Here is a 26670-nt window from a genome sequence, read left to right as displayed (position 1 = left end):
CCAAAGGAAGCCATCTGAGGACACCAGGCTACCTCACCATCACAAGAACTTGATTTCATCCTTTCCTCTCAAACCATTCCCATTGTTGCGCCGCAAGCCCTACAATGCTGCTCTGTTTACAGGAGTAAACATGCACAGAGCCCAAACTCAGCATTATCAAGCCTAAATTGTTGTTCTCTGTGCGAGTCAAAACGTTTGTAAATGCTACAAATCAGTTTTGGACTTTTCCCAACATTTCTTCAACCAACAAGAGATACTTGACATATCTGTTCTTAGAAGTCTGGTACCTGCGTTCTTAACCAAAACTCCATTGTGTTTATACTTTTCTTTGGGTTTCTATTGACCATATGCACTTTTTGTCACAAGAGCAACGCGTCTTTACTCTATGCCACAGTAGCACGGCTGTCTGTTCCAATGATGGGCTACTTTTTGACATACACATGATATAAAATAATTCTGCTCCCATGTTATTTTATGGTGTGAGGAATTGGGAGGCGGAGCGCAGGTGTCTGGAGTGTTGGTGGAAGTTCTTATAGCCTCTCTCAAATACCTATTTGCCAAACCCATAATTCTACTATTTGTTGAACTGTTTATGGTAATCATCAGAACATATTTTCTTTTTTTATTATCCACTGGAACCTTACATTTTATTATACAGATATAACTTGACTGGGCGAATTTTTTCTCTTTAAAATGATAACGATTTTGAACTTTAATTTCCTGTAGGTCACATTTAGATCACAGATTGCTTAAAACAAGAGAGCTGGTAGTTGAAATTGTCTTTTTTTTTTTAGAACTCCATTTCACACAACGATTAAATACTTACGATTTATATATCAATAGTAAGAAACATTATTGAGCTACCTGTGAAAAAACATGAATGACATATAGGTCCCCTTGGCAACAGGTCTTCAATTTGTAAAACAGCTTTTCCTCATGTCAGCCTCTCTAGCTAGAAATGTTTCTGTGCATATTAGCAGATCAGGATTCAGACTTAGACTCTTTAGAATAAATGTTTTGTTTGCAACCATTAACCTTTGACTGAAATTTTAGAAGCAACTCTCAGCTTGAACTTGTACAAAAAAGAGATCAAATACATTTACACTATTTTGCATTTTGCTCCTTCAGTAAGTGGCTTGGAACTATATCAGGCTCATCGATTCATTATGGCCACAATCCAATCTCAAGGACTGTAGAATATCCAGTTTTCATAAAATGAGTACAAAGAAACGGAGATTACATGAGTGTTTAACATCATATTTTCTAAATCACTAATACATTCATTGTGTAATGTTTGGGTCAATAATGGTCAAGTAGTTGGTATTTCCGGTAATTCCTCAATTTTTTTTAAAAGGAATTAAAATAACCATAACAAATGGACAGTTTTTCTCATTCTGTATCCTCAACATACCCATCAGTTTCCTTTATAATAGGAAAGCTATGGTTATGAAGATTTGGAAATAACACTTAAATGATACAATATTTATTATTTGTAAACAACAAATACCTTACACGTAAACAAGGCAAAACGTAGGGTATGTCGGTACTGACTTTCTAAAGCGAAATTCCAGTTGATTATAGAATTGTGCAATGATCTAAAAGTTGCTGCAAAGTTTCCATAAACGCCTCATCCTCATCAGGGGATGTCCTTGTCCAGGCTAAAGGCAAATGCGTAGAAACTGCTGTTCGATCTGAAAGAGATACAAAGGCTGTTGACAAATGTTTACTTTTTAGAAAACTCAGAAACCCCAATGGCAGCATACTATGGGTCTGATTTAGAGTTTCATGAGGGCTTACTCCGTCATAATCGTGACGGCTATCCCATCCGCCTTATTGCGAATGCGTTATATCCTATGGCACTTGTAATAAGGCTGACAGGATATCTGTATCTGTCCTGTTTGTGACGGAGTAACCCATCCGCCAAACTTTAAATCAGGTCCTATGTTAACAATTTTATAAATTTCACGTCAGCTTGGTGTAAGCCCAAGTTATGCATAACTTAGCAGATGTGCACAGCCTAAAATTTCTCATTTTGAATGGATCATATCAATACGTGTTACATTTTAAAGAAGGTCCGCCAGTTCTTGTAGCCAGTCTCAAGTGTTGTGTTCCATTTTACCCCTCCTTGTCAATGGAAATTGGGTAATATTTGCTATTTATAGAAGCAATTTACTGCCTCCCTATTGCTGCCATCCTGAGTGATAGCCTAAAATGGCCTCAACTAAACTAGAACAAAAGGGGTCTTGCAATTTAAGTATTAATGGGTTATGTTACTATGGTAGGTGTAAAGGAAGAACAAACAATTCTTGAGTTTTGAAGTGAACTAGTGACCCCCAAAATAATCTGAAACAGAGGTTCTTATATTTAAATGCAACCATTTAAGAATCTAATGTAGAGTTAATAGTAATATTCAGTTCAGGAACTGGGTTGGAGTGTACGCCAAACCATGCTCAGTACTAAAGTTTAAAGAATTAGGTTTGTCTCTACAGTGTTCTAGCATCAGTGCCCAATACCACCATCAGGTCACAATGCACTTACTGCTGCGAATAGGGCATGTACAGTGTAGCAGGGAGCATTAACACAGAGGTAGTGTACGTGTACTTTAAGATGGAGAACCTGCAGATACCGTGACCAAGGATAGACTCTCCCTCGTATTCTATATAGCAAAAACCTAACTTTGTGCTTCTCTACCCTTTTTTCGGGAGAAATTATTCCTGTTTATCTGAATGAAAAATTGGGAGCATATTTCCAAGGAGCTTGTGCCTCTGCTGCGTCCTTTTGTTTGACAAAGTGTCAACGTGCTCATAACTCCATATTTACAAGGCGACGCATCTAGGCTGATGCTTCACTTTTTGACGACCTACGTCAGTTTTTTCCTTCGTCGGAGTCGGCTGCACCACATTAGTTTTAATATATGCAAGGTGGGCGTTCCCATCTAGAATCCCCCCATAAAACTGATGCAGTGGTATTTATGACATTTTCCCCAAAGTGACGCATCTTTGGGAGGTGGGCTGCTGAGCCGGAGATGCATCAAAATTCCTACACCTCAGAAACCCAAGTGTAGGAATGATTCATTGGCTTATTCAGAGGAATTTGACCAGCTGAAGTTACTTGAAACAGTGTAATCTGCAATCAAGTCACATCCCCTCAACAGGTAAGTACACACATAAGGTAGGTAACACGGTAAGTCACACAATTAATGACTTGCGTCACACATACGTAGGCAAAGTGCTACACATAAGTACACTATGCCAACTTGTATGCAGACATACAGGACCAATGTAATGGAATGCAAGGTGAATGTTTCACATTTTGACACGCCATTACATTGGTCCCCATACAGTAGGCTACTTTCGTCAGTCAAAACTGACGCATCGCCTCCGTTTTTTGACATATTGCTGTAGTTGTCAGTTTTATAACTATAGCAATGCGCCACTTTTGGGCCGGATGGGTTACGGAATTCTTCTCATGGATATGTCAGAATTTCTGACTCATCCTTGGAAACTTGTGCCATGGAGCCCCATATTGTAAATATGGCATGTCCGTGGCGTTGTAAGGATTTTTCAGCTGGAGCCAGAAATTCTGACGCATCACTGCCTTGGCGCAGCAAGGTGTCATTTCTTGTAAATATGCCCCTTAGTTCTTTTCCAACAGGCAAAGACTTTAGTAGGCTTTTGCCTTAGAAACTTGACTTTTAAATACATTGACTATGGGGTATTTGATCAGATCATCCAACTGGGAGATCACATATGCCTCATTAAGCTCTTAAGGGATGGTAATTCAGATAGGTAATTGAGGAGCTATTTCTGTTGTTGTTCAATGTACTTTATACAAATCATATTCCTTCCTCATGTTCAGGCATGTGCAATGTACATTTTTTTCTAAATTTGAAAACACTGGGGATTAACTGATTAGGTTGGAAGGTGTAGGGAAAAGAAAGACTGAACCCCTTAAAACTACAGGGCATATTTACAAGGAATTGGGGTACAGCAGCATCGCAAACCATTTTGCTGCTCTGTCCTATGACAATTGAAAAGGACAGGAATTCACCATATTTACAATATTCGATGTATTCCTGTACTTTCAGCCAGTGCCGGTGCACATTTTGCAGCCGTGCGGCAACCCAGGCACCCTTGCGCAAGGGTGTCTGTACTTTATGTCACAATTGTTTTTGTGCAGGAAGGGCAACTTTCTGCACAAAAAAATCATGAGAGGCATTTTCCTCTTTCTATGTGTGCTGCAGAATGCTCTAAGGAGGCGCAAGGTTTTGGCGCTGCCACAGGTTAATCTGATGTTGTAAATCTGGGGCAGCATCAAAATCTATGGGTGTTAAGTAAGAAAACGCACAGCAAAACCTATAGAATGCCTCTTTCACGACGAGTGAGACAAGGTAGTTACTCTCACTGGCTCGCCTTAGTTCAAATCTACATGGCCATGAAAAGCCATGAAGGGTGGCTTTATAGATATGGCTAAGCCCTGTGCGCCACCAGAACATCACAAAAAGTGACGTTTAGATGGAGCACAGGGCTTGTAAATATGCCCCTCCTATTTTTGTCTTTCCCTGAGACATAGGAGGATCATCTGGAATTGATTTACGAGGTACAATTATAAATCTGTGGCAAACCAAACTGATGAAGACTACCTTTTTCACTTTTATGTCAAGAGATCACTTCTGTAGGGATAAAGCAGCACACACTGTTCCTGCCTCCGTGTGTATTCCCTGCCCTGCCGCCCCTGGTAAGTTTTGCTCCCACTGCCATCTATTGGTGGGCCCACACCTCCACCCTGCTCATTGTTCTCTGTATGCGTGCCTCTGTCCCCTCCCTCTCTGGTCTACTGAGCTGACACTGCCCTCCGCTGTTGCCACTCCCCGCTACACTGTTTGTGCATGTCCCTACTCCCTCTCTGGTCTGATGTGATGCCACTACCGTTGTCCTGACAACGCCCTCCATAGATGCCCATCCTTCATTGTGTGCGTGACTCTGCCCACTCTCTTCTTTATCCGCTGTGCTGCCCCAGCCGTTTTCCCCCCCATTCTCCATGTGCTTGTCCTGATCCCTCCCTTGTTGGTCTGTTGTGCTGCCACCGCTCCTGTACATACACTGCCATTTCTTTTTTAACCGTGCCCCCACCACCCCCAGCCACCCACATTCTCTGTGTGCATACCCCTGCCCCCTTCGTCCATAGTTCATGGTCTGCCACAGTGCTACCATTGTTCCCTGTTGCTCACACTGCCCCACAATATCTGTGTGTATGCCCCTGCTCCCTCCCTCCTTGGTCGGTTGTGCTACCATTGCCCTGCATTACTGCCCATGCCCACTCCCACGTTCTTCATGTATGTCCTTGCCTCTTTCTTCCAAGACTTTTGTGTGGCCATTACCCATGTACTGCATCTGAGTTCTGGTGCTCCCCCTAACAACTCGCACCCACTCCATACTATGTCTGCATGTCCCTCACTCTTCCTTCCTAGGTCTATTGATCTGCCCCTGCTGATCCTGCATGCTACTAATTGCTGCCCCTGCCCCCCCGCCTGATTCCTGATCTCCATGGGCATGCCCCTGACCCCTCACTCCCTGGTCTGTTTTGCTGTCACTGCCCCTATGCTGCCACTGCTGTCCTTGCCACTTGCCCCCAGTCCCTTTGTGCATGCCCCTGCCCCCCAGACCATTACTCTGTCAATGCCCTCCTTTCCTGCCCCTGCCATCCTCCCACTAGCCCTGCTCTTAGTGTGCATGCCCCTGTACTTGCTCTCCCTGCTCCTTTGTCCTGCCACTGCCCTCCATTGCTGTCCCTGACCCTAGTGAACCCTGTGCATGACCTAGCCCTCTGTCTCTCTCATCAGTCATGCAGCCACTACCCTGCTTTACCACTGCTTTCTGCAGCCGCACCTGCCACTGTTCCCCATGTGCATAATCTTCCACTCCCTCCCTGGTCTGTTGAACTGCCACAGCCCATGTACTGCCTCTGTCCTCCACTTCTGCCCCTTCCCCCTACCTCCACATTCTCTGCGTGTGCCTCTGCCACCTCTCTTTCTGGTGCATTCTGCTGCCAGTGTCCCTTTGCTGCCCACCCCACCCACTCAGTCCTCCATGGGTATTCCTCCACCACCCCTGGTCCTTTGTTTTGCCATTGCTGCATCTGACACCTTTTGCCCTGGTTCCCCCATACATGCCACCTGCCCTCTCGCTCTGTGGTCTGTTGTCCTGCCACTGCCCTCCGTTGCTGCCCCTCTCACCCCTGCCACTTTGTATTTCATGTGCTTGCCCTGTCCCCTCCATACCCAGTTTGTTTGCCAATGCTATCTGCTGCTGCCCCTGTCCTCTCCCTCACCCTGTTGTTCTTCAAATGTGTGCTCATGCCCTGCCTCTCTATCCTGGTCCCCTGCCCCTGAGTTGCCACTGCATTCCATTGCTGTCTGGCCCCTGTCTCCCTCTCCCCTCATCCTCTGTGAGAATGCACCTGCCTCCTCCATCGCTGATCCATTATGCCAGGACCTACCCTGTGTTTCCACTGACCCTCCATTGCTGCCCCTGCTCCCATGCCCTCTGTTCTCTGTATGTGAGCCCCCGTACACCTCCGTCCTTAGTCCACTGTGCTGCCACTATCTCTTTGCTCCCACAGCCTTCCATTGCTGCCCCTGCCACATCGCTTTCATTCTCAAAGGGCATGTCCTTGCAACCTCCCTCCCTGGTCTGTTATGCTTCCACTGCCTTCTGTGGGGTCCCTGCCCTCTACTCTGCAAATCTCCTCCCTCCCTGGTCCGATGTGCTGTCACTGCCCTCCGTTGCTGCCCATTTCCCCTTGTTCCTTGTGTGCATCCCTCTGTCCCCTCCCCCTGACCAGGGAGTGCTCACACCAGAAGGGGCAGATTCAGGTGCTGCAGCGAGGAACCTCTATCATTAATGCACCTGGTGCTGAGCAGGAAATGCCGGGGGTCCCGTGGTGAATGAGCCTTCTGGGATCAGTGGGACTGATTAGCCCCAGATTCTGCCACATGACTCCATTCTTGAAGTCTGGCCAGGTCCCATCCATCGGTGCTCGTGTGGTGTCCTGTTGAGACAGGTCAGCTGGTGTGAAGAAACTGCTGAAGAACCCATACACCACCACCACCCTCTTTCCGGAGAGGATCCCGTGTGAACTGTGGAAGTGGGACTGGTAGAGATGGATAAATAATACAGAATGGGCCGCACAAAAGGGAAGCAGCCCAACCTTGGGCTCTCAGGAGAGGCCCCTAACTAGAAGAACGGATGACTCACCTCCCTCGACCATGGCAGAATTGTACCCCAGACTGTGGACCTCCCTCAACCCAGACAAGTTAAGACATCATCCTTAAGGAAATCAGGGAGTCCAGGGTGACGCAGGTACTGCATTTAGGAGTGCTTACCACTGATGTAAGCCTTCTCAGAGATGACAATAAGAAGCTAGCAGAAAAGTATAAAATCAATACGACGCTCTCAGATATGGCCCCGTGGCACAAGGAACAAACAGAGGTTGTTACTCGACTTCAGAATCAGGTTGCGGAACTGCAGGACTGGGTCGAGGATGCAGAGGGGCACTCACAGAGAAATAAAGTGAGAATAATTGGTCTGCCGGAAAACTGCGAAGGCAATAACCCCACCCAATTCATAGAACACTGGTTGCGTATAGCGGTGGCCCCAGAAAATCTTACCATGATGTTTAGTGTGAAAAGAGCACTAAGAGTTCCTACCAGGAGTCCAATGCCAGGAGCACCGCACAGGCCAATCGTGATCAGGATCCTCAACCACAAAGACAGTGATACCCTTCCCCATTAAGCATGGGAAAATGCTCCCATACAACATGAAAAAGCCAGAATCTCTATATTCCTGGATTACACTGTACAGGTTCAGCATCAGCGAGCCTCCTGCCAAGGGGTCAAGTAACACTTACAACAGCTAAACCTTAAATACACCCTTCTGTTTCCTTCTCGCCTCAAAATCATCCACGAGCACACTAGTCACTTCTTTGATGACTCCAAGGTGGCGTGGTCTTGGATTGAGGATAATTTACCAGCTCTCACTATCCTGTAAGAGCACAGACTTCCACCTATACGTAATCCTCAGTGCAGGCATGTTAAACAACGATGCATGGTGCGACATTGCTGGAATGGCGTGTCAATGTCCACCCAGTAAGAGATGCTGGAGGGTTGATGTGTGGTGCTTCAGACCGCGGCCACACTACGGGACACAAGGTCACCAGCCGAAGACGAGAGGTCATCGGACGGCAGGACTCACAAACAGTTAATGAACTACTACGCTGAAAAAGGCACTAGACTGCTGACTGTGTATAGTACTGAGTGGGTGCTCATACCAAGTTCTCTTATTTTCCTTACACATGTATACCTTGTGCATATTGGATGTGACTGATGTACTTGCTGGTTACCTAAATGCCATATACAAGTGGGGTCCAGAGAGAACCTACAGGACCCAAACAGGGTAGAGACATCTTTTCAAGACTGTAAGGAAAGGCGATACATACTCACAATTAAATAACCTTGCCTAAATATTATCCTCCCTTAAAAATCTAAATGAATAAGGAGAAGAAAAAAGAATCCACCTGTACTCCACCTCACTTAGAGGTGGGACAAAGAAAAAACGTTTTGTTTATATATAACCCTCACCCACTCTAGTAGTAGCATGCTTTATCATCTGGTTCACCCTGACTCCTAGAGGTCCGGGAGGGCTCAACCATGTTCCAAGGAGCTCTTCTGAGAAGTCTTGATTTTTTTTGGGGGGGGGGGGGGGTTAAGATTTAATAAAAATTCTTCATTCACCCCTAGGTATCCCTTTATTAGTGGGGCGAGTGGGAACAGATAAATATGGGAATGAGCAAACCGAATACTGTTGTCAAGACTTGTGATGTTCTTAGCGGCTTGGGCGTGTTGGAGAGTTTCTGGTCTGCCCGAGGTAAGGATGACCCCTTCTGGTAACCACGGAGCGGACGACAATGAAATAGCCAAAGCAGACCGTGCCCTCCAAAAGGAGTCTCAAGAGGAAAAACCACGTAGGGAAAACCTTGGGTGGAAGTGGGAACTCCAGGAATTAAGAGGGAGGAAAGAAACCTCCAGAAGGAGAAAAAGAAGGCCAGGAATCCGAACCAGAATAGAACGCCAAATCAGGAACAAGGTAGGCCACAGGACTCACAGATGCACCATGCAGGAGCACAGGATACCAACAGGAGTGAGGACAGAGCAGCAGGAGAGAAGAGTCTTGCATCGCAAGGAAATGAAGGATCCAGCCCATTAAATACCCATGAACAGGAAGTGACCAAAGAGGAATAGGAAGTGACCAAACAAGAACAGGAAGTGACCAAACAAGAACAGGAAGTAAGTGACCACCATCTTCGATAAGGAAATGATAGTGAACGGAACAGGAAGGTCGCCCTCTTGAATTGGTAGAGGAGATACTTCCCAAGGCCTTCTGGGAATCATGGGAAGGCAAGATGGGCCCAAGAAGACATGAAGACAGAAATATATAGCCAGTAAAAGGAAGGTAAGAATAAAGTGCCCGAACATGTGAAAATAAGAAGCCGTAGTTCCAAAACCGGAGCTGCGGCATTCCTGTCATGCAAATTGTTAGATAATGCGGCGTGCCCGACACAAAAGAGAGCTGGTGCCGGGGGACGCACCCACAGCGGCAAAACAGCAACAGCGGGCCGCCGTGCAGCAAAACTACGCGCCCGAAGAAAAGAGGGAGGCCCTGCAGGCTACATCACGGCCTGCGAGGAAGAAGCGGGCAGCACAGTGGGTTGAATCATGGTTGACGGTGCAACAACTGTGGTCCTATAACCCTAATTTAAAAATGCCTAAATGCTCTAGGGACCGTGACAAGCAATGGTATCTGATTTTAATACCTGTATAATACTGTGACAGAAAGGGCAGATTTCATTATCTACACCACTTGTATCCTGCGGGAGGAGCTGGTGGGTGGGGGCCGGGGCCCACCCACCACTAGATAATGCGGATGGTCACTGCATCTATTATGACAAAAGCAGATAGCTCACTACAGTTGTTGAATTATAATGTTTTTTGTTTGGTCAAATTCGGTTTACAGGTTGGACCAAGTATTTGGGAATTTGATGTTCATTGTTTGGGGAACTATAACAGGTGCACCTCTAGTATTTGCATTTACTCTGATGTCCCGGTCATTGCCACAAGTGGGCACTATCCACATTGTACATGGTGTGCATGGCTATGCTACACTACTACAATTTCACAACCTGGAACATAAGGGGGATGGGCTCAGTCCATAAGCGCCACCAAATCTAGGCTCAACTTTGCAGGCACAAATCCCAGATAGTGTTTCTGCAAGAGACACACCTGACGTCCTCAGAGACCCACAAGCTCAGTAAGAAATGGTGGGGCAGTTATTCTATACTTCATACTCTGTGTTTGCAAGGGGGGCAGCAGTGTGGATCAAAGCGGGAGTTCTCTTCAAGGCACTAGATACACGCATTGATCATGCATTGATATCAGTGGCAGGTACACTTTTATCCGGGGCAGGCTGGATTGTACACTGGTGGTACTGGCCAGCCTTTATGCTCTGAACACTGAACAAGCTGCCTTTTTGACTCGAGTCAGTGCAGTGCTGGAGGACTGGGCAATGTACCCATGGATACTCGGCGGGGACTGCAATGCAGTACTAGACATACACCTGGACGATTGCACCCCCCCACTGTCAGGTGCCGTGACGTTCCGACAGGCCAAGGCCCTCTCAGCCTGGGTGCAGGGTTTGTCGCTGGCTGACACATGGTGCAGTAGGAATGCGGGAATACTAATTTTACTCATCAACGCATACACTACACACATGCATAGACCACATACGATGCTCCCCTACATTGCTGGCGTAAATCACTCACACTACATATCTGGAAAGGCACTATCTGATCATAACTCCTTCGAAGTCTCTATGTCCTGGGGTTGTGTACCTACACCTCTTCCGATGTGGAAACTTAAACCCCTCTTATTGGAAGATAGAGCTTTCCGGGCCCACATGGCGACCACTATTGATAGTAATTTCATGATCAGCCTCCACACCGCTAGAGGAAGGCCTTCAAGATGGTAACAAGGGGGCCAGCTATTAGTTCTGTGGTTGGGGCACGACAAATTAAACTTTGTGACTTAAAGAAGGTGGAAGCGAGCCTGGGCACTCTAGAGAGGGACGTGGTGGCTAACACGGAGCGCGTAATGAACCTGCAGGATGTGCATGTCGAGTACACCGAGCTGATAGAGTGTCTCCGGGTGGCTGATTACTGCTGATCAGAAGATACACATAGAGGCAGACAGAGCTGGCTCTCTGCTGGCTCGTTTGATCAGAGACACCCCACCCTCACTGCCCATATTCAAAATCAACACCCCACTGAGTGCTCATGTAGACACTCAAAATGGAGTGAATGAGGCTTTCTGTGAATACTATGAATACTTATGCACAGCTCCCAGGCAGCAGAACCGCAAGTGATCAACGATTTCTTAGACGCCATCCAATTGCCTCAGGTGACAGTGGCGGATAAAAGAACGCTTGACACTGCGATGGAGATTCGGGAGACTATCAGGGACCTTCCCCGCAATAAAACACCAGGATTGGATGGCCTACCTGTGGAGTTCTATGTCGCGTTTACCACGCAGATGGTGCCCCGACTGGAGCACCTGGACCGTGTCTCCCTGGATGAGGCGCACTACCCCTGACCGCAGCACAAGCCCTAGTGACATCACTACCAAAACCGGGCAGGGATTGTACAAACATAACAGCATAAAGACCACTGTTGCTCCAAAACACAGAGTACAAAATATTAAGCAAAGTTCTGGCCGTAGGTCTCCTCCCCTTTCTCCCAAAACTCATACATGCAGATCAATGCGGCTTTGTTCCCAGCCGGAAAACATCCCTTAACGTACGCAGACTCTAACAAATAATGCGGGCAGCTACTGACCACCTCCTCAACACAGGGTGCCTCTCATTAGAACTCCACCAGGCTTTTGATGCTCTAAGCTGAGCGTATATGCTAGTGGCCTTAACCCCTTCAGTGCCACGCCCTTTCCCCGCCCTGTGCCGGGCGTTACATTAGCGGGCGGGGTTCATGACGAGATAGTCTCGTCATGGGCACAGCGCAACCGTGCTCCATGACGAGACCATCTCGTCATGGGCACTGAAGCGGTTAAATAATACAGGATCCTCCAAGGGTTTATTTGCTGGGTCAAACTATTGTACACCTCTCTAATAGCAAGGGCTCGCACAGGAGCCCATGTCTCAAGCCCCTACGAGATACAGCGTGGTACAAGACATGGGTGACCGCTATCCCCTATTCTCTTTGTCTTGGACCTACAGCCCATTTCCCACATGCTGCATTGAGATGCGGTGAACTGGGGTATTCCGATAGGCTATGCAACTCACGCACTGTCCCTATATGCTGATGATATTATACTGTACACTTGGGACCTCGAAGGAAGTTTACCAACTGAGGCCCAGATCTTTTCGCAATTTCAGTTGATTTCGGGACTCGCCATCAACTTTGATAAATCACACGCTTACTCATTTAGGGAAGGATTCCAGCAGCTCGTGATCCCCTATGGAGAGGTAGCGTTGGCCGTTGCCCCCGATACATTCAAATATCTGGGAATTTGTGTGTATAGCACTCAATGGGACCTATTAGATGGGAACTTACAAAGGGAGATCACCTCTTTGCAGTAACAAATCACTGGACATGCGGACCAGTGTTGGGCCGCCTACCTATAGTTATGCTCCAGCGTATTTTATACTTCAGTAATTTACAGGTGGTAATCCCAAACTACTAGTTTCAAACATTAAACATGTTGTTGACATGTTGTTGACCGGCCTAATATGGGGCACGGGCTGAAGCAGAGTCAGTCTGACAAAATTACAATTAACGTCGGAAGCTGGAGGCAAGGCAGCTGCATTGGCTCTCTTACTGGCTAGCGGGACGTAATCTGCAAGAGATAGCATATACTCCTGATATGATTGCACGGGGAATGTTGTATACACTGATGTGCCCTGGAGTGCGTGCCTCAATTGCGACCCCACTACTACTGAGAGAGGCATTGGCATATTGGAGACTGGCCCTGAAATACACGGCACAAACTTCACCATATGCCCCTAACATTCTACTTCTGGGACTTCCTGCCCTTACGCATCGCATACTCTCCAGGTGGGAACAAGCTAGAGTGACCACTATAGGTGCATTATTCAGAGATGGTTCCTACTTACCCATGCCGATTTTGTTCATGAACAGGGACTCCCAGACATGTTATTTCTCCTACATGCTAGCTTGATACAATATGTCAAGTGGTACTGGGCTCTCGCCAGGACCGAACCGCCGACGCATGAACTGGTGCACTTGATGTACCTAATTTGTACTGGTAGACACCTCACATGATGGTTGTATTGGGGCATACGGGCGCACACACCTTCACCTTTATTGCCATTACAGGCTAGATGGGACATGGACTTCTGAAGGGCTATGTCAGACAAAGAATGAACCTCCCTGCTTGCCTACCCAAAGGGAGTCTCCCACAACTCCCAACTCAAACTCGTACAATACATGATAACTCAAAGAGCGTATAACACCACATTGGCTGCATACCATGTTCCCCACTGTGGCAGAGAGTTGTCCAAGATGTCCTGAACAGGACGCTGACCTGCAACACATGTTATGGTCCAGCCCAAACCTTTCCACATTCTGGACACAGATCGTGGCAACACTGCAGAAGGTGGTTGGGGGTGCACAAGGGACATGGCAGCGAGCTGTCTATTGGGCCTATAACACTGTCGTGGCCAGTGTTGTAGGCCACGACAGTGTTATAGGGGGGTGTTTAATAAAAAATTCAAACTTACCTTCCCGGGTCCCTGCCGGGTCCCGTTTTCCTGCTCTCCTGCTGAACAGGAAGCAGGCATCCTCCTTCCCCATAGCCAATCACAATGCTGCAAAGGCAGTGTTGTGATTGGTGGGAGTGGCGTCCAGCGGGGCGCCTATGGAGAGGGAATTTTCTCTATGTAGAGAAAAGTCAGAGTGCGCATGACTGGTTTGGTCTGCCCCAGGGGGCCGACCAAACAGTCAGGGCCCACAGAATTGGGCAAGCCACTCAGCCCCGAAGAACCCACCCGCACGCCCCCAATCAGGCATACCCTTCTGCTTGCTCGAGAAACATAAAATGGTATTTAAAATACAATTTTATGTTTCTGCTTCTCGCACTGCGAGAAAGTAGTGGGGCGACGCTCCTCTGCCCTAATGGAGGAGCCGCCCCTGCAATACCCTCGCCCGAAGGGATACAGGGTGCGAGCGAAATTTGCCGAATTAGCGCTAAGGCTTGCGAAACGCCTTCCAACTAGGCGCTAGAAGTCGACAATCCCACCCACCTTGCTTGCCTGGAGGGAAGAGATGGAGTGGTGGGGTTTGGCGGAAAGTAGGGCACTGTGCATTGAGGAACACCATGGACTGAGGAAAAAGCCCATCGCCATGTCCTGAGACACACTATTGGAGTCCTTCAAAGTGTTAGATACTGATATACCTTAATCAGGAAAGCGCGACCCACACATAGTTGTAATTGGGCCCCAGTGCAGATGCCAGCCACACACTGAGCCACAGCATAGACAATCCCACACACTTGAGCTTGAATGGAGAGGGAAGTAATTGAACTTTCCTACCCACCCCAAGGCACTACATACTGGCACATTCTTGCAATCACACACAATACTGGCTCTCAATACAGACTGGATAGATCACCCTTTTTCCTCTCTTTCTTTGTTTTTCACTATGAAAGATGCACCCGTTGGATGGGAGGGTGGGGGGTTGATGCAGTAACTAAGCACATAACAATGTCTCTCTACTATTGCTTTTTTACTCAGAAGCATCCTTTTAGATTTCCAACCACAGCTTCTCATGATACCTCCGTTCATAGAAAATAGAATTGTACACCTGTATACTTTGCAACACTGTATCTTGTTTTTGCGTTTACAATGTATTGGACCGCTCTGCTGTCCACATGCCTTACTTCTCAGAAAACCGAATAAAATTTGTTTAAAAACAAAAAAAAGTCTGTGGGAGAAGTGTTTGAGTGGCAAATCTGATTCCCATTATTCATAAACTTTCGCAATGTTTGAAGGAGTGAATTTAGAATAGTAACTGACCTCCTTTGGGGCACTTTCCACAAATAACTCTGATCCTTTCTAATATTTTAATTAATGTATACATTTTTTAAGTTATAATTTTACACTTTTATTAATTTTATTTGAAATAAATAAATATATTAATAATAGTACATTTTATTAAAATTGTATCTATGTAGATATATACATTTCTACTAAGGAGTATTATATAATTATGTCAACCACATTCTATTAAAAAGTACAGTTTGTTCTATATATTTTCATAATATTTTACATTTCATTTTTTCAAAATCATTTAAAACATAAAACCTACGTAATTTAATTTAAATGGAATTATATTTTTTGGGGGGATTTTTTTCTATGCTTTATTTTAAATCTAAATTATTGTTACATTTATTTTCTTTAGATTTACTGTATTTTGTAATGTATATTTGGGATATGAACATTTTCATATTTATCAAATGTATACTGTTGATAATTTTGAACTCAATATTTATGTAATTCCATGTTAACATAAGGTGGTCATGGGAGAGAGAGTACCCCATAAAAATTAAAGGAGGAACTTAGAAGCAGGCACCATGCTTCATAGGAACATTTACCTGTGTGGTAAAATAATGAATCATGCTAGCACCATGACTAGTATAATTTATCTCAAACAGGCTGCAGCAAATGTTCAGTCACTCTCTGGAACTTGCAACATTGCCTTTCACACGTTAATCAGATGTGCTCTACACATGTTTTAAGATAAGGTACTAGACGCCCTATCTCCTGGAAACATACATTAAAATAACAAATCTAAAAAGAAAGGTGTTAAAATTGATGGTTGCCACTGTTTCAGCGCCCACTCATTCACAAATACTTCCAAACAAAGTCACTGAATTAACACCATGCTGTGAATGCATACAAAGGACACAAAAAAAGAAAAATTCAAATTGAGCAAAGGCCAAAAGCAAGGCTCTCACTAATTCATGTACACTTTTTTCCCGTTGCAATCGAGGGGTTCCAATCATGAAGGATCCGATATTTGCAACCTCATTGTTGGAATGGGGGCAGTGCACCAGGAGCAATGAAAGGCGATTCACTTTCTGCACATGCAGAGGCCTAATTCTACTACTAATGTGGTTCTATCCACATTTCCTGGAATTTCAGAGGTAGAGTTCGATAGGCTGGCGGCCAAAGTAAAATCCGGGTCTCCTGCCGACCCGCTCAGACCCGCGCAGCTCAGAGAGTCGGCTGCTCTATGTCTTCCCCCCGTGCGCCAACTCATCAATCTTTCGTTCTCTTCAGGGACAGTACCAACTAAGTGGAAACAAGCCTATGTCACTCCTATCTTGAAGAAACCCGCCTTGGACCCTCTCAATCTGGAGAATTATCGTCTGATTTCTCTTCTCCCATGGGCCGCGAAGGTTGCGGAGGCTCATGCCAATGGAATCCTGACTAAACACCTTCAGACTGCTAATATCCTGGATTCCTCCCAGAATGGATTTCGGGCAGGTCATGGCACAGAGACTGCTCTCCTTGCTATGACGGAACATTTGCGCTCCATGCTCGACTCCGATCAAACTGCGGCGCTGGTGTTACTCGACCTCAGTGCCGTGTTTGACACGGTCTCACACGCGATACTGCTGCAGCGTCTGGGAGAAGCAGGTGTCTCTGATTTAGCACTTGAATGGTTTTGGTCATTTCTAGCAGGTCGCTCATTTCGGGTCTCTACACCTCCATTTGAGTCTAAACCCTATTTCATCGAGCAGGGAGTGCCTCAGGGGTCGGCACTTAGCCCCACGTTGTTCAATCTGTATGTGCAGCCGCTGGCTGCGGTCGCCAAGCAGTGGGGCCTGACTATGGTTTCTTATGCTGACGATACGCAGTTGGCAGTTGCACTCAGTGGGGACTCCGACTCTGAGGCCCCTAGGTTCAGGGAGGGTTTGACAGCAGTGGCTGGCTGGATGACTGCTAACTGCTTACAGCTCAATGCCAAGAAAACGGAGGTCCTTATTGTTGGTAAGCATAGCAACCTCTGGGGTGCTCAGTGGTGGCCTCCAGAGCTGAGTTCAGCTCCCATCCTGGTACCCGAGGTTAAAAACTTGGGTGTCTGGTTAGACCCCGCCCTCAGTTTCTGCGGACACACTAAAAAAGTGGCTGCTACTTGTTTTGGTATTTTGCGTGGGCTCAGGCCAATCCTGAAATTTTTTGACGCCCACACTAGACAGTTGATAATTCAGGCCACCATACTCTTGCGGCTTGATTATGCGAGCTCGCTCCTGTTGGGGGCCAATCAGGTGGAAGTTATCCGGATGCAGCGCGTACAGAATGCGGCGGCCAGAGCCCTGGTGGGCCTACCTAGGTTCTGCTCTGCGAAGGAAATCATCCGGAAACTCCATTGGCTGCCCATGGCTCAAAGGATTGAGTTTAAGACTCTATGTCTTTCCTACAAGATTCTTAAACTGTCCTCTCCCCTGATCCTAGAGCATCTTCTCACCCCCTATGTCCCCTCTCGTTCTTTGAGGTCATTGGGTCAAAATCTGGCTACAGTTCCACGGTTCAAACGCTGCAGAGCGGGAGGGCGTTCCTTCCGCAATCTAGCGGCTAGGCTTTGGAACTCATTACCATCTCACATTCGCGCCCTAGATGATATGCTTACGTTCAGGAGGGCTATTAAAACCTATCTTTTCCCCCCTGGACCTTAATATACTGCATGGACCTTAATACACTGCCCCGTTGCTACTTTTTTCTGGTTTTTCCTCTGTTTTGTATGTACATTCCTTCTGCCAGTCAAAGCGCCCTGCTGGGGCAGCTGTGTGCTATAGAAGATGAGATAAAATAACATAACATGCATGTACTTTATTACACAGTCCCTAAATCGCATTTGGCATGTTGTCTGATATTCTTGAGAGGCTAGGCAGCCAAGTGCCTCATGGCCAGTAGTGAGGCCCAGGCTGCATCCCCTTCCCCCTCCAAGACCCCTCCCCCGGCGAATCTACTACTCACTGCCTAAGTGATTACTGGAGGGCAATCGCAGTGCCCCTCTCATGCGTAGAAGAAATATATTAATTACAGCATACTCCAGCAAAGGCAGTAAATGTACTCCCTTTGCTCAAGTCTGTCATTATAAGTAACAAAATGTGTCTGCCATTTTAAAGGGCTCTGTCTATAGGTGGAAAGAACTCTCTGCGGGTCTAGGCAGAGCCTACGAGTTTGACTGTTCATAATTGGGGGTCCTAATGAATGAGCTGTGACTCTTGTTAAACATATTTAAATCTGCTGTATAATTACTTGTTAGCCGGCCACAGCTGCGGCAGGGATTGATGCAAACTGGACAATATTATTGACAGCATTGGCACAGCAAAACATTATATGGACAGTTGTGAGGTTGTGTAGACATGCTTATCCTATACGTGTGACTCGCTCTAATCAGAATTATCATCAGAAAAAGTTCACAGAGGGGCGAAGGGACCCACGTGATCGGAGAACATGGCGGCTGGCTAACGCCAGTCGGGAGAACCACCGTGCAGTGCTGTGGTGAATCCGGCGATTTCGGCAATTTCAGCGAGGCGGTGACAGTGGTAACTGATTCAGGGCATATTCAGAACGTATCCAGTGTCATACGGGAGTATTGTGCATGGGCTTGGACGCCCCAAGTTTACGAATTTCTGGATTGAACTGTGTAAATTCCTGACGGAAGGAACAGGCACACAGGTGAGGGCAAGTCCTGTACTTGTATTTTTGGGAATATGTCAGGACAGTGCCACCCGTTTTAATAATCTGGTTTCAAGATTTATTTTCTATGTAATCTTATTGGGGAGACGGGAGATAGGTAGATCTTGGAAATCAGGAGCTCCACCTGAGTGTAAGAAGAACATTATATCCATAAGCCAGCATGACATAGCATGCGATCCTAGTAGTCAGGAGAAAATATGGGCTATGCTGGTTGACTGGAGTCAAAAATCTGGGGTCCAATGATTAAGCCAATGAATTGCTGTCAGTCCTGACCCCTTCTTTGCTACGGGCACATCAGTGAAGGGTGGAAGTGGAAGCAGCTACTTTTTCTTGGATGGAATGACTCTACCCCTGGCTGGTATTGTAGCAATGGGAATGGAGCATTGCCCACAAGAGAATTGGCAGAATGAGGACAAAAAAAAAAAAAAGTTCGCATATGCTCTATTTGTACCATGTATGCAGCAGTACTTTAATCACAAAACTCAATAAACAGATGGCTAAACAACAAAAAAAATGTGGGTGCATGTATTCACGAGTGGACACTCCTTTACCTCCAAGGATGCGTTTCTCCTCCCTATAGCTCTCCATCACATTACAGGCCATCTGTCTTTCCAGAAATTACTTAAAACTGTGCTTTTCTCGATTTAGGTTGTGCCTTGTGTCTGTCGGAATCCATTCACAGGACAGCTTTGGGTTGAAGTGAACTTAACTTACAAACTAAGCAATTACATTGCGACTGCTGCAACTTCACAGTAGTACTGTTAAAATGATTTAACAATTACCAGAAAGTTATGCATATTCTCAAGGTATATGCCATGCTTATACAGTTACAACTGTTTCTACCTTCAGGTCTTGTTAGGAATAGGGTCGTCTGTGACGGAAATGATCGTGGTGATCACCTCAAAGTGAAGCGACTTAATAGAAGATTTCCATGCAGGGAGAGACATGAGCCAACAGTAAATGCAGTTTGTAATTTACATAAAATTGTATTCATCTGTTATGACAAATACCATAACAAAGCAATGAGGGAATACAAAGTATCCGAACTTACCCTGAAAAAATAGCCCACTTGGATGGCTTATGGCCTCTTTAGACACTGCCAACCAGACTAGAGTGTCTGCTCCTTGCTCTGGACTCCTTAGTTTAGTTTTCATGAATTTGTAAAATTCAGGCATTGCCATACGAACAGCTGAATGAAAGAAAAATGAAAAATAGGCAGTCTGTTCAAATAATATTCATGAGTTTGGGAAAAAACAAACATTACACAACACTAGGCTGGACAAGTCCTCAACTAAAACACATGGGCCCATATTACCTATGCCCTCAATGGACGCACTGATTACCTATAGCCTCAAGAGAATCCTTCAATGTCCTCTGCATCACACATTGGCTGCGCTCCATCGCCTGGAATCCAGCTTCATACTATTAAAACGTAGACGATACAACACAAGGAGACACTTCAGATCAAGAATGACCCAAATGCTGGAAATTCCACCAACTACAAAACCAGTATAGAAGGTACAGACATGGAAATTGTGGCATGAACTGCCAAATAAAACCATATCTATCAACAATGGTTTGCAATTTAGAGATGCCAAAAACGAATGGCTTGTCCCATACAGTAGAGCTGCGACCCTCTAGTACCACCACAACCTTCACCGATAAGCATATGAAATGAAATGAAATGGCGATTTATATGCGCGAAACAATCACCCTAGGGTCTCAAGGCGTTTAATATACCAATATTAAACCTATTTCTGCACTCTTTGCTTTCCACTGTGTGTGTAAAATGCACTCACACCCTTCAGTGTCAACTATGGAGCAAACTAGGTGGGCGTAGTTCGCGAAGTAGCACTTCGCGAAGCTACGCAAAGTGAAGTTCGCACTACGCGAGCTACGCGTAGCACTTCGCGAACTGCGTAGTAACATGTTCGCACTGTGCAAGATGTTGTTTTCAATGATTGCACAGTGCGGACAAGCAACCGGCACTGTGCAATCATTGAAAATGGCATCTTGCACAGTGCGAGCTGTAGTTTTCTGCTGCTCGAGTAGATTTTTACTCGAGCGGCAGCTTTCTCAACGCGAACTGGTAGTTTCTCATCGCGAGCGGTCGCGAGCATACGCGACCCCTCGCAATGAGAAACCTGACCTCCTCGCGTTGGGAATCTCGCCGGGAGATTTATTTTCCATGCTCGCGATCACCAACTTGATGTTGCTGATTGCGAACAAGGAAAAAGTCTCGCCGGGATGTCATTCTGCTTGCTCGCGGTCGCCAACTTGACGTTGAGGACCACGAGCAAGCAAAAAATGACCGCAGCACTACGCAACACTACGCTACGCGTGTTCGCACTGTGCTACGTGCAGTTCGCGTAGTGCGAAGTAGCGCGAACTTCGCAAACTACGCGAGCGTAGCATAGTGCTTCACCCAGGCTTATATAGAATCCCGCGCCCCTGATATACAGTCATAAAAAAATTGTTGTCCAGAGATTTTCATTTTTGATTTGTGTTCTTGGATCATTAGAGAAGTAATTTAGCTTGGGTAGAAATTGCTGATCCGTGCCAAATTTTTCAGGACTGCATTTTTAAAAATGGCGGATGTGATGCATTGATAATATCATATTTCAGGAACCATGAGACCTATATACTTCATTTTGAAGTCAAAACATAGGTTTTGAGGGTCAAGTAGTCCTATAGAGAAAGAAAATAAGAAAATAACTCGCCAGGGCAACCCTTCTGCATTTCGCAAAATGGCAGCTCTATAATGATGTGCTTTAGCCATCATATTGGAAATTTATTTTAATATTGTTTTTGTTTCAGGTTGTCTATTGATTCAAATACGTAAACATGAGTGAACCTGGTGGTAGCAGAGGATCTTTACCTCCTGACAGAGCGTAACTAACTGCAAAATTGTGTCACCTCTCTTCCTCTAGTGGTGAGTTAAATTGTTTTTATATTGTGATTCTTTCCACTATATCCAGGGTTCTCCAAAGTCAGTCATCGAGTGTGGGATCCATACCAGATTTGTAAGATAACTGCATATATCTAAATGTGGATATGCTAAAAATATGGCATGGATCCGGCCCTCCAGGACTGACCTTGGGGGACCTTGAACTACAGCATAGAACGTGGACCCTATGCTATGTTTACTGCATTGCCATCTTAGCATGGTATTATGCATATTGTATTAATGTTGTACTGTCGCCGAGCTGGCTTTTTTTAACAGTAAAAAAGTGCTAAACTATTGCAATTGCATTCAAATATAGCAGCTCTCAGTTTTTTTTCTACTTTTACTTTAATTGTGCTCACATCGACCTGAATCACCTGTTCCCCTTTTTCCTTTGAAATGCCTACAAACAAAAGTAAAACAACAATGGCAAAGCCAATAGGTCTGGCATGTATTAGCGGATTAAAGGCCAGACCTATTGCTTTGCGAAGTCCTGTTAATGGTGCTTGTACATTATACCAGCCTAAAACACACTTCTGGAGTTCCTCTCTGCTTCTCAGTTAAATGAAGTCCCGGAATGGATTGGGATTCCCAGCCCAATAGGGACAAAGACAACTGCACATGCTATGTCTTAATGGGAGCTGGGACACGCCTTTCTTCTTAGGGAGGTGAGGACATAATATTGGGTGGGCTTTGACTCCCGTAATTGGCTGTAGCATGATTATGAGAAATTACAGCAAATTACTTGAGATTATGCGATATTACTCGAGTAGCGTAAACCAACATTTAGCTCTATTTTCCTAGCACAAAATGCACAGTTGCATTAAAAATGGACCAAGGATCTATTTTGCGCTAAGAAAGCAGTGCTAAAAGCAATATGTCACAACTATAATCAGCCAGCATCTGTCTGAGCTTCCTAAGGTATTTGTTCCTGCACCCTTGTGGTAGGACTTTTGAGCCAAATTACTCATAATCATGGAAACAGGTGTATATATATATATATAGTTTTTTGTAATTCTGTGTCAAAAGAGTAACAAGAAATTACTGAATTTAATCAGAATACTTTGGCGTAGTTATGCCCAGGTCAAGACATAAACCATACTGTTTTGTTGAATCGTGCAACGGTAAGCCACTGCTGGTTTATGACAGTAATGCTTTTAGTGGTAATGAAGAGTGACTGGGAAGATACTGCAGGAGGCTTTCTTACTGCTCTTTACCCAGTGCCCACCGAATCAGAAACTCCCAAAGCTTTAAACCATACTCACCTATGAAATAAATCCACCACTGCCCTCTGGGAGAGACATAAACCATTGAGAAGTATGTACATTACTTTTTTCCAAATACAACTACTCTTCTACCTGAGTTTATCAACTGCTAATTACATCTTTTTGATTTGGAGACTTTTTCTTACCTTCTTTTTTGTCCCAAGATTTCAGTCACAAAATCCAATGCTCGTCTCCTTAGCATTTGCTTGTGCATTCACATTTCTGTCAGCACTTTAACCCCAGCAAAAGGCCACCAGTTTGAGTAAGCACCTGACCTGTGCTTAGATTGACCCACCCAATCAGGTTACTGAGAGCACTGGCACTAGCTCTTGTTGATTTCCAAAATACTAGGTTAAGTGGCATTGACACCAACCAGCCAGAGACAGTGGGGAGTTTAACCCTAAAGGTGCGGCCGACAGCCGCACTAGCTCTCCATTGCGGGTGTCAGCCATTGGCCGACAGTGGGGAGGCACCTAAAGGCCTCTCTGGTACTCAGCACCAGAGTCTGTCGCTTTTTCTTTTCATCAGGCTGCTCGGGAAGAACTTACAGAGCAATCTGATTGTTTTATTTTTTACTACAATAACAATTGGCGCACAGTGTGCTCGGACATCATTGCAGTAACAGTGAATGTAGAACGATTCGATGGGTTTGTTTTACTTTCACTGAACGAGTGCTGAGGGGCTATCTCAGCCCCCATAGCACTGATTCTAACAGGAGAGGATATCGTTGGAAAGGAGAGAATCATCTTCTTGTGGGGCAGATGGGGGTAATTACCCCATATCTTCCGGTGGTGGGCCAGAAAGGCCGTCAGCCTCCAGGGAAAGTTTTTTAAAAATATAATATTGGGGTGGGGACTGCCCACCATGGGCATGGTTATGCCTCCACTCCAATTAAAGGAGGCAACAGTCTTTCTGTCCCTCTGGGGTGCAGACAGGGATAATATCCACAATCTGCCCCTGCGGGGGAGAGGGAGGAAAGAGAGCTCGCTAGATGCCAGGGATATTTTTTTTAATTAGGGTGCACCAAGTAAATGGGGCAACAGTTTTTCTGCCCCCCCCGGGGCAAATGGGGGTATTACCCCTGATCAGCACACAGAGGGCAGAAGCAGACTATATGGCAGTAATATATAATTTTACTTCAATAATGGGGTGGGTCTTTCCCATCCTAACATCAGGCCCTACCACCACCCCTAAAACCTCAACAGTCTTCTGCTCCCCTGAGGACTAAAGTATCCCATCTCACTAGCAAGGGAGAAGACGTATGATTCTTTTGGGTGTTATTTTTACATATGAGCCAGGAGAGTGTGTCTAACTCCCAATTTTCCCAATATCATCCCACTTCCGATGGTGAATGGCTGCACTTTTAAGGCTTGGATAAACTGCCACCTTTAGAAACCTACTAGGCAAAGACAGCTCTGAAAACTAGACACTGTGGAAAGCCCGGGGTATTCTGCCTCAAATGCATCCCACACCATTTTCTTACGCACAATGACCTGCAAACCTCAAACACTGACTAAAAACATACATTTTCCTGATATTTGTGAAAAAACTTCTATAATCTGCAGAGAGCCACAAATTGCCTACCACACAGCATTCCCCCAAGTCTCCCAATTAAAATGGTACCTTACTTGTGTGGGAGGGCCACGAAACCTTGACACAAAAGGCCCTACAGTGCTACATGGAGAGATCAGCAATAGGGTTAGCTGTGGGATTTTGGGGCGCGATCTGCCGCCACCCATGGAATCCTACCAACCACAGACATTTTGGAAAAGTAGACAATTAGGGGATTCCAGGGTGGTGTGCCTTCTGTGAATCTCATGAGGTTTTCTCACTCACAATGCCCAGCACACCTCAAATTTTGCCTGAAATCCTGCATTTTCCTTAGGTTTCTGTGATAAAAACTTTCGGAATCCTCAAAAATCTACAAAATTCCTAACAACCAGCATTGTCCCGCTATTGCCAATAAAAATGCTGCCATTCATGTGTGGTTGGACTTAGTGCCTGCCACAGGAATGGATCAAACTGCAGTCAATAGGAATCCCCTCACAAATGCTCCAATTGACCATGGTTTGATCTCTTCCTGTTGCAGGCACTAGGCCAGGCCACACAAGTGGGGCATCATTTTTATCGGTAGTGGGGTAATGCTGGGTGGTAGGAACTTTGTGGGTTCCTGCAGATTATAGATGTTTCCATCACAGAAATATAAGGAAAATGTGTCATTTAAGGCAAAGTTTGAGGTTCGCATGGCATTTGGGTAAAAAAAACTCATGGGATACACAAGGCACATCACCCTGTACTCCCCTAGTAGCCTAGTTTTAAAAAAAAATTCAGCTTTGCTAGATTTCCCTAGGTGCCATCTGAGCAAGTGCCCAAAATCCACAGCTACCCCCTATGCAAAAGACGGGTCATTTTTCAATGGAAAAATGTGATGTATCCATGTTGTGTTTTGGGCCGTTTCCGGTCACGGGCACTAGGTCTACCCACACAAGTGGGGTACAATTTTGTTAAGGGGAATCTTGGGTGGAAGTAGGTTTGGGGTCCCCGCAGAGTCCAGATGTGTTTTTTTAACCAAAGTTTGTGGTTTGCAGGGGATTTTTGGTAAAACAACCTGGTGAGAGCCAACCAAGTCACCCCATCCTGGATTCCCCTACATGTCTAGTTTTAAAAAATCTGTGGGTTTGCTAGGGTACCCTAGGTGCTGACTGAGCAAAGGCCCAAAATCCACAGCTAACCACTTTACAAAAAAAAGGTTAGTTTTGGGTGAAAAAATGTGATATATACCAATGGTGTGTTTTGGGCCATTTCCTGTCGCGGGCACTAGGCCTATCCATACAAGTGAGGTACCATTTTTATCAGAAGACTTCGGGGAATGCTGGGTGAAAGCAAGTTTGAGGCTTCCCACAGATTCCACAACTTTCTATCACAGAAATGTGAGGATTTTTGTTTTTTTTAGTTGAGGTTTGAAGTTTGTAAGGTATTATGGGCAAACAACCAGGTGAAAGCCATCAAAGTCACACCATCCTTGATTACCCTAGGTGACTAGTTTAAAAAAATGTATACGTTTGCAAGGTTTCCCTAGGTGCTGACTGAGCTAGGGCCCAAAATCCACAGCTACCCACTTTGCTAAAAACATTTGTGTTGCAGAAGGGCTTGGCGGATGTAATGATACATTACTTTTGTAAATCAGCCATTGTGACAAAAAGTTACAGATATAAACGTTATCGTAAATAGCTGTTTTTTCCTACTCAGTTTCACTATTTCTTTATTTCAAAAGGTTAGTTTATTTGGGAAAACCTTGAAAAATGTACACATATGACCCCTTCCTGAATTGGGAATTAAATCTCATTTTTCATTTTCCAATCTTTATTTCGACCATTTGGTCATAAAAGATGCACATACAAAAAAATCACATGAATTCTGTCAGATTTGTTAAAACATCAATACATGGTTTTAAGATCAACACAGACAATAAAAACAGTTATTAAGAATTGAAGTGATTCTAAAATCTACCCAGCATTTTTTAAAAGACGAATACACGTATACCAAACATTCGTAAAGAATTTGGAAAGTGCAAAAACGGTTGGGCCAGAAACATCGGATTTTAAAATCC

The 26670-nt window shown here is 45.3% G+C and overlaps 1 protein-coding gene across 2 annotated transcripts in view; it reads right to left on the bottom strand.

Moving 5' to 3' along the window:
• Window positions 1-766: 766 nt before the first annotated feature.
• LOC146785310 (dehydrogenase/reductase SDR family member 12-like) overlaps window positions 767-26670 on the bottom strand; it is a 242409-nt gene continuing 216505 nt past the window's right edge. For both annotated transcript variants that reach the window (XM_085636416.1, XM_085636417.1), the window contains exons 9-10: window positions 19903-20040; window positions 767-1691 (exon numbers count right to left, since the gene is read on the bottom strand). In XM_085636416.1, coding sequence (XP_085492542.1) covers window positions 1576-1691; window positions 19903-20040 — 254 coding nt within the window. In that variant the 3' untranslated portion in view covers window positions 767-1575. The remainder of the gene's footprint in view (window positions 1692-19902; window positions 20041-26670) is intronic.

This window comes from Triturus cristatus, chromosome 11, assembly GCF_964204655.1.
Source record: "Triturus cristatus chromosome 11, aTriCri1.1, whole genome shotgun sequence".
Taxonomy (NCBI): domain Eukaryota; kingdom Metazoa; phylum Chordata; class Amphibia; order Caudata; family Salamandridae; genus Triturus; species Triturus cristatus.
This window is presented reverse-complemented; position numbering and strand designations above follow the sequence as displayed.